Source organism: Oratosquilla oratoria, chromosome 30 (assembly GCF_046742065.1).
Source record: "Oratosquilla oratoria isolate Oo_2021 chromosome 30, ASM4674206v1, whole genome shotgun sequence".
NCBI lineage: Eukaryota > Metazoa > Arthropoda > Malacostraca > Stomatopoda > Squillidae > Oratosquilla > Oratosquilla oratoria.
Genome location: NC_134806.1, coordinates 42,061,363 through 42,073,862, shown reverse-complemented (window position 1 = coordinate 42,073,862; position 12,500 = coordinate 42,061,363). Strand labels below are relative to the sequence as shown.

The 12,500-nt window shown below is 38.1% G+C and overlaps 1 protein-coding gene across 5 annotated transcripts in view; it reads right to left on the bottom strand.

Moving 5' to 3' along the window:
• Positions 1-12,500, bottom strand: part of c12.2 (von Willebrand factor A domain-containing protein c12.2) — a 353,857-nt gene that overhangs the window by 43,058 nt on the left and 298,299 nt on the right. For 4 of the 5 annotated variants that reach the window (XM_076212829.1, XM_076212827.1, XM_076212828.1 and 1 more), the window contains 4 exons: positions 8,158-8,286; positions 6,990-7,103; positions 5,895-6,098; positions 3,867-4,027 (listed from right to left, as the gene is read on the bottom strand). In XM_076212829.1, the coding sequence (XP_076068944.1) occupies positions 3,867-4,027; positions 5,895-6,098; positions 6,990-7,103; positions 8,158-8,286 (608 nt within the window). Of the gene's footprint in view, positions 1-3,866; positions 4,028-5,894; positions 6,099-6,985; positions 7,104-8,157; positions 8,287-12,500 lie in introns of all 5 variants that reach the window. The other variant, XM_076212831.1, reaches the window with a different exon arrangement.

The window sequence follows — 12,500 nt, the reverse complement described above, 5'->3', positions numbered from 1 at the left end:
AAAATGTTTATCAACAAGCAGTCGGTTGAAGAAGTTGATAAACAATTTCAGTTTACCTATCGACATTACCGTATTTTCCGGCGTATAGTGCGCGACTTTTTTCCGTTGGAAGGGCCTAAAAATTGGGGGTGCGCGTTATCCGGTGGTGCGCATTATCTACGGCCTACGATGAAAATTCTGTGGCTGTGTGTGTACCGGTGATTTTTTTCACAACAATGTGACGATGTTGGCCGTCACAGAGTCGGGACGGCACACTTCTCCATGACGTTCCGTGAGAACAAGAAGAACAGCCATGGTGACATGAAAGAATACGCCAGCATGGGCTTTATAAATATTTGATATAGGCAGGTATCTGTCGAATCTTATTTTTCATGTTTAAATAGGCCTAAACACCACGAAACATGATCAATATTCGTGATATTTGCCCATGTTCACAGCATCCTAGTTTGAATCTTTATGTTGGCTTTGTTGCTTCACTTTAGGTATGGTACAAATTCTGTTGTGGCCGTTCATAAACTCGTGTCAAACACCTGACTACAACACTCTCTTCCGGGAGTTATATTAACTAAACGTCACCTCGATGAGAGACTGTCCTATTTTACCACTGTCATTGCAGGTTCAAAGCTAAAACGAAACAGTCTGTAGTTTGTTTCAGTATTAAATAAAAAATGGTAAAGACGAATTATTTCCTCAAGATATAAAATGAAAATTTTCTGTAAAAATCCCGAAATTTTTCTGTATATTTTACTTTCAATAAACTTTTTTTAGATCATATTTCCTACAAACTATTTAAGCTACAAGGTAATAAAGGACCAACGCACAACATGAGTCATATACCGGTACATGTAGTTCCGACTTTTTCTTACGATCGGGCATGCGCGTTATACGTCGGTGCGCGCTATCTGTGTACTGAGATAACGAAGTGCATGGGTGCGCATTATAACCCGATGCGCATTTTAAGCCGGAAAATACGGTATGTACATTTATCAAGATATATGTGTAACAGACTCATGCTACTATCAAAATGTGAGACACATTAGTCTACATTAGTATCACAAAATTCATATAACAAAATATAATGTGCCAAATGAAAGACTGTCTCAAAGCAAACTTGATAGGTAGCACAAAGAGACCAATTTACATCATGCATGCATATTCAATATACCTAGATAGGCTACAATATAGGTCTTATGTGTAAAAAACACTCAAATTCTATCTGGAAGAAGCATATAGTAGTCCAGTAGCATCACACTGATAGTTCACATATTATCATAATACAATGAATGTTCAGTTGATTAGTCCATTACAAACATGTCTATTGATAGAGGAGCAGGATTTTAGCAGCTGTCTGGCACTTTTCACTCCAACACTGTAAGTATCCCACAGTTCTAATATTAGATTCATGTATTTCTTTCATTAATCCCACAGATTTACCTACAATAGGCCCTCCCATATGAAAAAAGAAGACAAATTTGCAAAAAAAGAATTAGAATGGGCAATGAGTTGAAAGCATGCTGTCAGTAAAGCCCTTTCTCTTAATGGATAATGCCATCTACCAAACTTTTATTAAACTATTTCAAAATTATGGTTCTACCATGCATGCTAGTAAATGATTGTCACAGATCATCAGAATCCCTCTTCCATTCCCTTTGAAACTTGCTGTATCTACTCATAAACATTTTAAACATGACTTAAGTCAACGGTTGTATCAATAGATTGTTCTATTTCAATTGGACAAAATGTCCAATCCAAGGGGCAAATCATCCAAGGTTGGGAGCAAACTGACAGGGAGCAAACAGACCATGGGGTGAAAAGACATAGATTCCTTTCTATCTCCATTAACAAATGGTGATGAAAGTAATGAGCCTATACCAAGAGGTGCATAGCCGTGGCTGAAGCCATCACCTTTGCCTTTTGTGCTTTCAATCAATCCTTCTATTATTTTACTTTACTTAACTTACTGTGAATGTAACCAAACTATTCTATCAAGATGAGAAAAATTCTAGTACTAAAAAAAAAGATGGATTTTGAGCAAAGTAACTCACATGAATTTAACTGCATCAGTCAGCTATACTAAACAATACTATAAAGAGTGACTACAGGAACAAAAGATGGAGGAACCAATCACTCAAAGAAGACCCCCCAAAATATACATACACACACATATATATATATATATTCTTTGCAGGGCTAGAAAGTGCCCTGTGGTGTGTGTTTTAAAGTGACATAGGATTCATAAAACCTCCTGATTTTTAATAAAAAAAAAATTACATTTTTTCAATGGGCAGTGCGGGATAACTTTCTCTGGCTGGTGCCAAGAAATTCTATTTATCAGTAACTTTGCAATACTCAAACTAAGTACCATATGATCTGAACTTCTCAAAAGAAGTCTCTCCGTTATGCCCTAAGGCTGCAAAAGGTGGGACTTAGTTGCTAGCCTGCACCTACCCCCAAGAGCATCATAGAGGTTTAGTCATCAACTCTGTCTCAACAAGTGTATATTTGTCAATGACAACAAAGAAGTTGGTGAAATAGAGAGAGTATATGATTGGTGGTAGGAGCATGTTTCAGATGGGACAAGCCCAACAGTCTCAACAATTGTGTATTTGTCATCAGTGACAGTAATGTAGCTGATGAAATACAGAAAGCATATGCCTGGTGGCAGGAATATGTTTCTGGTGGGACCAGCCCAGCAGTCAAATATAATTTTTTGTCAGTTTTAATCAATCCACACATTTCTGGCAAGGAAGATACAGTAGAAAATTGTTTAAAGAGATGATCATATAGATATCCTTTTCATAATTTTTTGTATTATGGTTATTCCCTAATGGCAGTTTATAGAGGTTCTTTGTATTTGTTTTTCATTATTTCATTATATCTTCATTATATACCCCTTACAAGAGGGGTAGCCAAAGTCAAAAGGCATTATTCCACTCCCACCCATTTCATCCCCAACAATTCCACTCCCATCCACCACCCCTCTCTCCCTCTCATCTTAGCTCCTCATGGATGATGGGTCACCCCTGCATCTTGCCCACTGCGCTGGATCAGAAGCAATGCAGCAAGACACAGCACATACTGAACAAGGCCACTTTGTTTAATCAGCGACTCCCCCTCTCTGTCCCCTCATGAAGAAACATTGAAAACAATGGGGAGAAAGCCCTCTGGGCTGCATAAGAATATAATTCACACATAACCACTCCAAAACTGGAATATGCAGCAACACTATGGTCAAACAGTACTAAAAAGAATATATGGAAACTAGAAAGTGGAGGGGAGTGGAATATATAGGAAATGGAATGGGTGGGAGTGGTTTCTATGCCTTTTTCTTTTTGGCTACCCCCTGTATAGGAGGAAAAAGCCTTTGGTATATGTATGTAGAAAGAATACAGAGAGCAACAACAAAGTTGCCACCAGCTCTTTCCAAATTAACATACAAAGATTATCGAAATTGGAACTACCAACACTGGAGCAGAGAAGAGAAAGAGGTGATCTACTGACTATATTTAGAATCATGAAAGGAATGGAAATCCTTGATAGGAATGATTTACTAAAAAATTACAATGGAAAAACAAGAGGTCATGAAAAGAAACTCAAAAAGGATAACTATAGAAGAGATCGGAAAAAGAATAGCTTCCCACACAGAGTGCTGGATACCTGGAATAACTTAGATAAAGAAACAGTGTGTGCAAATACTATTCAAGATTTTAAGAAAAAAATTTATGCTGAAAGATACAAAAATGGGTCACCACAAGCATAGCTCCCTTCCTGTATAATGCAACTAGGTAAATACAACTAGGTAACCTCTTCCCCATCCCCCACCCAAATGATATCATAAAATGACACGAAGTGTAAAAGTTACAGACCTCTGCAGCACAGCCAGGGTTCCATGGTGGAGGCGGTGGATCCCATCCAGGATAGCCAATTTGCCTTCAAGGGCTGAAACTACCAAGGGGGCAAATTGCCACTTTGTGTCACCCTCTGCAGATGTCACACGTTGCTGCACAAGGTCACGGGATGTCATGTCCTGCAAGGAAAGTTGACTACTCTTAAAGAAGCTGTAAATTATAAAATGCTGTAGTTTGAATGTTTTATGAAAGCAGTTTAGGAACTGTATGTTTTTTATACATCATAGGTCACACACTGGATAACCCTTACACTCCAGGTAATAATCTTGACAAATTTTGTTCTGGATGGTTCTTTTCATTAAGGGATTAAACTGACTCCAACTGAAGGGGTTAACTCAACCCTAATTATCATCATCATCATCATTAATTCATTACTATGATTATCCATTAATATCATCATCATCATTATTATTATTAGTTAAATCGGATCAACTGTAGAATCTCCACCCCTGCGCGCACGCTGATCTGTGGGGATCCGGGGTGCTCTGCTGTCACTCAGGCACACACCGTCACTCAGGTCATGATAACATTTTTTATTACCTTACCTTACCTTACCTTACCTTACCTTACCTTACCTAGCCTAACCTAACTCTCAGGTCATGATAACATTCTTTATTACCTAACTTAACCTAACCTAATCCAAACAAAGATTAACCTTTTGAGTGCCGTTAGGTCAGGTTAGGTTATGTAATAAAAAACGTTATCATGACCTGAGTGACGGTGTGTGCCTGAGTGACATCAGAGCACCCCAGATCCCCACAGATCAGCACATATGCGGGGGTGGAAATTCTAAAGTTGATCCATTAAATCTTTGTAGGAATTTACCCTTTAGGGCTACAGAGAGCAGGAAGCTTACTCCCACCCTCCATCCCATTTTTATTGCCTTTTATGACCCAAGTAAAGATAAACTTGGTGGCAGTATTCTTTCCTCCCTTACCACAGGGTTAGGGAAAAATGGAAATATAAATTCAGAGAAGTGGTACAGGACAGTATTAAGAGAGGTGGTACAGCATAACAGAGAGACAGCCGCAGTACGATAAAGTAGCATCATTACTCTATGAGTAGATATTTTGTCTAACACAGTCAAAATGATGTCTGGCTCTGGTCTGTATAGGGGTGCCCACAATGGGCAGGATATAAGGATAACCCATCATCCATGAGGAGCTAAGATGAGAGGGAGGAAAGGGTGGTGGAGGAGAGTGAAATGGGTGGGAGCAGGTATGTGCCTTTGATTTGGCTACCTCCCTTATAAGGGGGAAAAAGCCCTTAGCATATGGATAGATTATTATTTGTCAAATGTACAACCATATTACTTTGCTCTGTCAGATGTTTATTTTTCTGTCTGAAATGTTGTTATACTGTACATGTTTTGGCCTCTAACTTCCTTAGATCATAACCATGCTATGGAACTTTATAAAGATGATTACAAGACTGAAATCTATTCATTTTCTTAGATCCTTAGATCTAGGTCAAAAGTCAAGATCACAATGACATAAAAAGGCTATTTTTATTCTAGGCTCCAATATGTCAAAAATTGTGCCTGTTACATCAATCTGACCAACATTTATGATGATCTTTCTAGATTAATAAAGTATAACTTCTCTTATATTTCCTGATATTTTGATATGCCATACCATACTGAAGCTCTTTGATACTTTTGACAACTGCTCTTGCTCAGCGAGATTTATCATCATCATCATCATCATCATCATCATCATCATCATCATTATTATTATCATTATCATTATTATTATTAGTATTATTATTATTATTATTATTATTATTATTACTATTACTATTATTATTATTATTATCATTGTTATTATCATTATCATTATCATTATCATTATTATTATTATTATTATTATCATTGTTATTATCATTATCATTATCATTATCATTATTATTATTATTATTATTATTATCATCATTATTATTATTACGTACTTTATACTAGAAATAAAGTCCCTATAACAGGCCACTCACCTGGTAAAGGAGGATGGGCTCAACCTGGTACCCAAGGAGATGAGCCATTTTGTACACAGCAGCTGACTTGCCGCAGCCACGAGGTCCGATAACGCAGGGATCGCCGACGGTGTGGCTCTGCAGGAGTTCGCTCAGAAGTTCCTGATGGTATGGGGTCAAGACGTAGGGCGGCGGAGAAACTCCCCAGCTATTCCCGGCGACTACCTGAAGGAGGACAGGGCCAATAATATCTAACAAGTGCATGAATTCTTCCGCCCAGAGAAACACCGATGAAGTTTTGAATTTATCCGGCAAGGTGGTGATTTCGGACTGAATAAATGAAAAATATCTTGATTAATCTCAAACTCCGGTGGCATACGATGTATTTCGCTCTGGTAGGTATTGGGCGATCTTATAAAAGTCGGAAAGGGCCTCTAGACTTAAGAGGCCAATAAGAGCACAGGCAAAAATGTTTTCTTCCTTCTTATAAAGAAGCTAGCTAGCCAAGGCATGCATCCACTCTTGCCTATCCCACTCTCATCCATCACCCATCGCCCACTACCTGAATCAGAAGCAAAACACAGCATATCCACAGCAGGGTCAGCCACTTTATTTACACAGCAACTCTCTCTCCTCGTCCCCTCATGTGGAAATAGTGAAGACAAGGAGAAAACCCTTCATGCTATGTCTAATCATAGTCAATTCACAACCATTTTTCACTCACACCTATCTCTTACCTTCTCCTTTCCCTGCTCAACAGGCAATCCCCTTTTGCTCAAGTCCTCTTCATCCCATCCAACCACATTGTTATGTTTCTTCCCTTCAAAGTTCACCCCAACCACGTCTGCCTTCCATATGTTTTTATTAGTTTTTCATCACTCATTCTTTCCAAGTGCCCAAAACCATCCCAATATTCTTATTCCTCCTCACCTCCTAAAAAAAAAAAAAAAAAAAAAAAAAAATACAACGAGAATGGGGGAAATGCTCTACCATTCACGTGTTTAAAGAATCGTGTACTAAATTGCCTTCACCATGTACATGCTGAACAGAAACCAAGTACGATTATTGATGCAAGACACCGAACTTTAGACTCAAGATTCGGGGCCCATTACCCACCTTGGTTAACGTCTCTTCCTTTTCCACTGTCAAGATGACTTCTGCTTCACCTGTAGCGTCAACTGCAGGGCGGACTCCTCGAACCTCATTAGTTCCAGGAACGACCACGCTGCTCTGTAACAGAGTGACAACCAGGTCCATGGTAAAGAGGTGGTTATGTCTATTTTCCTGTCCACATATCTCTCTCTCTATGTCTCTCTCTCTCTCTCTCTCTCTCTCTCTCTCTCTCTCTCTCTCTCTCTATATATATATATATATATATATATATATATATATATATATACACACACGTGGAGTTAAAAACGACAGCATTGTTGTAGCTATTAAGTTTTTTCCTTATATTCTCGATTTTCCTGATTAGAGATTTGCCATTAATCGGGTGAATTGAAACTAAATCACTGTATTCTTCCATTTCTTTCCATTATTTGAGCTCAATGTTTCGTCTTAATGAAGAAATTTTCAAGAGTAAACTGAAATAACAAAAATTACACCATTACAGTAGAGGTGACAAAATTACAAAAGTTACATAAGTACAATAAAGTTGACGATTGTTCTTGCACACAATTGTCAACTTTATTGTATTTATGTAACTTTTGTAATTTTGGGCTTTTGTTACTCTGAGCTTGAACAAACACATTATTAATACATTTGTAGGTGCTTGTTTCCATCAGTGATCACCGTATGACGTCACTACCTGTTAGTTCCACGCCTCGCCACTCTAAAGTGTCCTATTGTTGGAAAGGGGACATAAGGTGAACATCCACGTACTCGTAGGCACACCACACACGTACACTGATATACATACGTGGAAAAATGCACTCTTATCAATCTATCCACAAATAAGGTCACTCTCATACACACCCAAACCAAAAATTAAACCTACAGCCACACAAACATACACAGTTACATTTCATACTCCAACTGGTGTAGCAATATATATATATATATATATATATATATATATATATATATATATATATATAATATTAACGCATACATAAATTTATACATTATTACAAGGAAACGAGCACACATACACTACTACACACACTACAAAACACATAAATCCCGGAACACACACACACAAAACTACACAAATATGAAAAAAAACTGACATACATCAAAACCTTAATGGGCAAAAGCTCAGTTCACAGGCATACTTTCCTACCTGAGGTATTGCTATGTCGAAGGTGGAGAAGACATCTGCCACGGATCGCTGACCTTCTGCAGGAAGGAAGCTCTTGAACGGGTAGAGCCGCTGCAGGGCCCTCTCCGGCCGAAGGGAAGGGAAGTTCTCCTGCAGGAAGGAAAGGTCATTAAAAAAAAAAAAATAGTTCAAACGTTAAACCATATCCCACACACACTAACACATACACTACTACATAAGGAGTTCAATGAAACCTATTCATCTAACCGATCATTTTTATGACACTCACATGCAGGATTCGAACCCACTGCTTTCGGCCAAACGTAAGATCACCTTCACCTATTCATTTAACTTATAAATGGTACGGGATTCACCCGTATGCGATGACGACACACACTAAAGATTTTTGTTCTAACGCTTCTTAACCTTATACGGGTAAGGACAAGATTCTCTAATTGTGCAAAGAACTTGGGCAAACCGAATAAAACCTGTTAACAACAGGCAAAACAATTATACAGTTACGCCGTATATTTCACTGTGTCTCTTAGTATTTGATACATTCTTTAAACAAGAAAAAATACTTTGTATTAAACACTGTATGGAAAAATAGATCAAATAATTAGCAACAGGTGTTATTTTTACATATATAAAACAACAGGGGTGGTGCAAAAAAATTAATCACTACCATACAAGTCCAGCTGTGGACTTTCGACGGGCTAATCTAGATAATATACGTTTAGCTTTTTACGTAAGAGACCTTCCTCAGTTTAATACACTATATATATATATATATATATATATATATATATATATATATATCTATATATATATATGTATATATATATATATATATATATATATATATATATATATAAACCACAATACACTAATTCTAAGCCATCAACATCGAGAGACTCACATATACCAACAGCTTTTCCCCCCTTACAAGGGATGTAGCCAAAGTCAAAGGCATAAATCTACTCCTACCCATTTCATCCCCATATACTCCACTCCCATTCACCACTCCTTCCTCCCTTCTTTCTTGGTTCCTCCTGGATGACGGGTCATCCCTGCATCTCGCCCACTGCCCTGGGTCATAAATAATTTGTAACAAGACACAACATATCCAGAGCAAAGCCACTTTACTTATTCAATGACCCCCCTCTCCGTCCCCTCGTGCAGAAAAAGAGAAGAATGGGAGAAATCCCTTCGGGCTGCAACACAATATCATTCATACATACTCCCTCACCCTCATCCCCCACCCACTCCCTTCCATGCATCACAGCATCATCCATACACAACCATTCTCCACTCACCCCTATTTTCTGTCTTCTCCCTGCCTTCCTCAACAGACATTCACCTCTTCCTCAATGTCCCTTTTACCCCATCCATCCATCTCATCCTTGGTTGTTCCCTCTTATTCATTCCACCTCTGCCTTCCACACCTCTTTTATTAATCTTTCTTCACTCATTCTTTCCATGTGTCCAAACAATCCAAACATTATTTATTTGTTATTTACATTATTATAATTTTTATTTGTTAATTTATTATCATTATGATTTTTTTTTCGCATCCGACCTAGATATGGACCAAAAGGTCTCCTGTCGGCATACTCCGCCTTTGTAATCCTTTGTTACTCTTTCACCAACCCTATCTACCAACTCCCTTTCCACCCTCATTCTCCTCCTCACCTCCCCGTTTCTCATTCTATCCAGCCTAGTAACCCCAATCATACTTCTCTGGCATTTAATCTCAAACACATTTAAACTCTTCCTCTTTTCCTCTCTTATGTTCCATGTTTCTGCCCCATACAGTGCTGTCGGCACAATCACTCCTTCATACAATCTTCTCTTAGCATCCATTCCCAAATATCTATTTCTCATTACACTTTTTAATCCTCCAAGGCATTTACTTGCTTCTCTCCATTCCTCCCTTTCCCTCCACATTCGCACCCAAGTATCTAAAGCTATCCACTTCCTTCAGTCGCTCTCCCTTAATATTCCCTTCCAAATTGCTGCTATCCTCTCCCCTTGTACATCTTATCACTTTACATTTACCCGCATTTATCTTCAACTTCCTCTTTTCGTACACATTCCCAAACTCCGTCACCAACTTCCTTAATCCCTCCTCTGATCCTGCTACAAGCGCAGTGTCATCAGCAAACAGCAACTGGCTCACCTCCCATTTTTCTCCATTTTCTTTAACCATCTCCAATCCCCGACCCATTACTCTTGCGTTTACCTCTCGCACCACCCCATCCATGTATGAATTGAACAACCAAGGCGACATAACACATCCCTGGTGAAGTCCCATCATAAGCATTTTCCAAATCCATAAAGGCTAAAAAAACATCCTTACCTTTTCCTAAAGCTTTCTCGCACCTGCCTTACCACAAATATGTGATCCACGTAACCCTTACCTGTCCTAAACCCACAATGTTCCTCACCAATTACTCCCTTTGTTCCTCTCCTAATCCTCTCAATCAAAACCCTCCCATAATAATCAAAACCCTCCAATGATAATAATAATAATAATAATAATAACAATAATAATAATAATAATAATAATAATAATAATAATAATAATAAAAATAAAAATAATAATAATGATAATAATGATGATAATGATGATAATGATGATAATGATGATAATGATGAGAAGAAGAAGAAGAAGAAGAAGAAGAATTATAATAATTATAATAATGATAATGATAATGATAATGATAATAATGATAATGATAATAATGATAATGATAATGATAATAATGATAATGATAATGATAATAATAATGATAACACTGTACAACAAATTTCAGGATTAAGAAAAAAACATAGTTCTCATGTGCGTTTTATTATGAAGTTCAGTGTGCTGAATTCAAATTTGATAAAAATTTCATGCCACGTCACAATTTTTTGTAAATCGCTGTTTTAATAATTATGCAATTAATAGAGATTTCCAAGGTTCCATAAATGTATTTTGCTCCCAAAGTCAGATTAAATGTCTTCATTGTATTTATTTAATTAATATATAATGAATCGGCATGTTTGTTAGCTTTATATGATGTATTAACCTACAATCTATTATTTACTTCTTCTTTTATAAGACGTCTCAGGCGTGTCACGCTTCAGGTTCCAACAGAAGTCAGCCAGCATAGCAGGGCTCCATTTTCCCTTGTACCTGTTTTCCATTGACGCTATATCTTGATGGAACCTCTCTCCATGTTCATCACTCACATCTGCTGCATTCTCTGGGAAGAAGGACAGATGAGAATGAAGAAAGTGTATCTTCAGTGACATATTGCATCCGAGATCTTGGTAGCATTTGATTAGCCTCTCCACTTTACGCTCTCGCTGGGACTCTTGGTGCTTTCCCAGAAGCCCTTTGCATACATCTTTGAATGCATGCCAGGCCGCTAGCTCAGGTTCATCCATTGTCGCCTCAAAGTCCTCATCATTTATAAGCTTGCGAATCTGAGGGCCTACAAATATACCCTCTTTAATCTTGGCATCACTAATTTTAGGGAAGATCCCTTTGAGATACTGGAAACATGGCTCGATTTGTTGCGGTGCTTTGGTAAATTGCTTCATTAGGCCTAGTTTTATATGCAGTGGTGGCAAAATGATTTTCTCCTTCTTAACTAGTGGCTCATGAATTACATTATGGCATCCAAGCGTCATAGATTCCCGAGATGGCCATTCTGAGCGTATATAATGTTCTGATCTGGCCCTACTGTCCCACTTGCAAAGAAAGCACATAAATTTGGTGTATCCAGTTTGTAGCCCATTAAGTATGGCTACTACTTTCAAGTCTGCACAAATTAACCACTCATGCTCTTTGTAACTTATGCGGTCTAGAATAAAAGCAAGGTTCTCATATGTCTCTCTTAAAATGACTGAGTAAGCAACTGGAACTGAAGGCATGGTGTTCCCAATGTGCAACAGAACTGCTTTTATGCTGTAAAGGGATCCATCTATGAATAGCCTCCACTCATTGGGTTCATAGGACAGCTCAAGGGCACTGAATAGGCCTCTGATATCATTACAATAAGTCAAGTTGTTTTCCAAAGTGAAGAAATCCTGTAGATTTGCAGAACGCTTCCTAAATACTGTAATTCGAGCTTCTTCATCCAACAGGTGCCATTGTTGCAAACGTGAGGCCAGGAGTTCACTCTGTTGCTTAGTAAGTGTTAGATCACGAACTAGATCATTGAGTTCTGGTTGGGTGATGAGGTGTGGTTTCTTATCAGATTCAAGTTGTGTCGTATACGTTGCATCTTGAGATTCTGAATCGTCTGAGTTGCTCGTGTCATCGCTTGGTAGTTCAGAGGGCGGCTGTGGTACAGGAATATCACTTGAATGTAGAA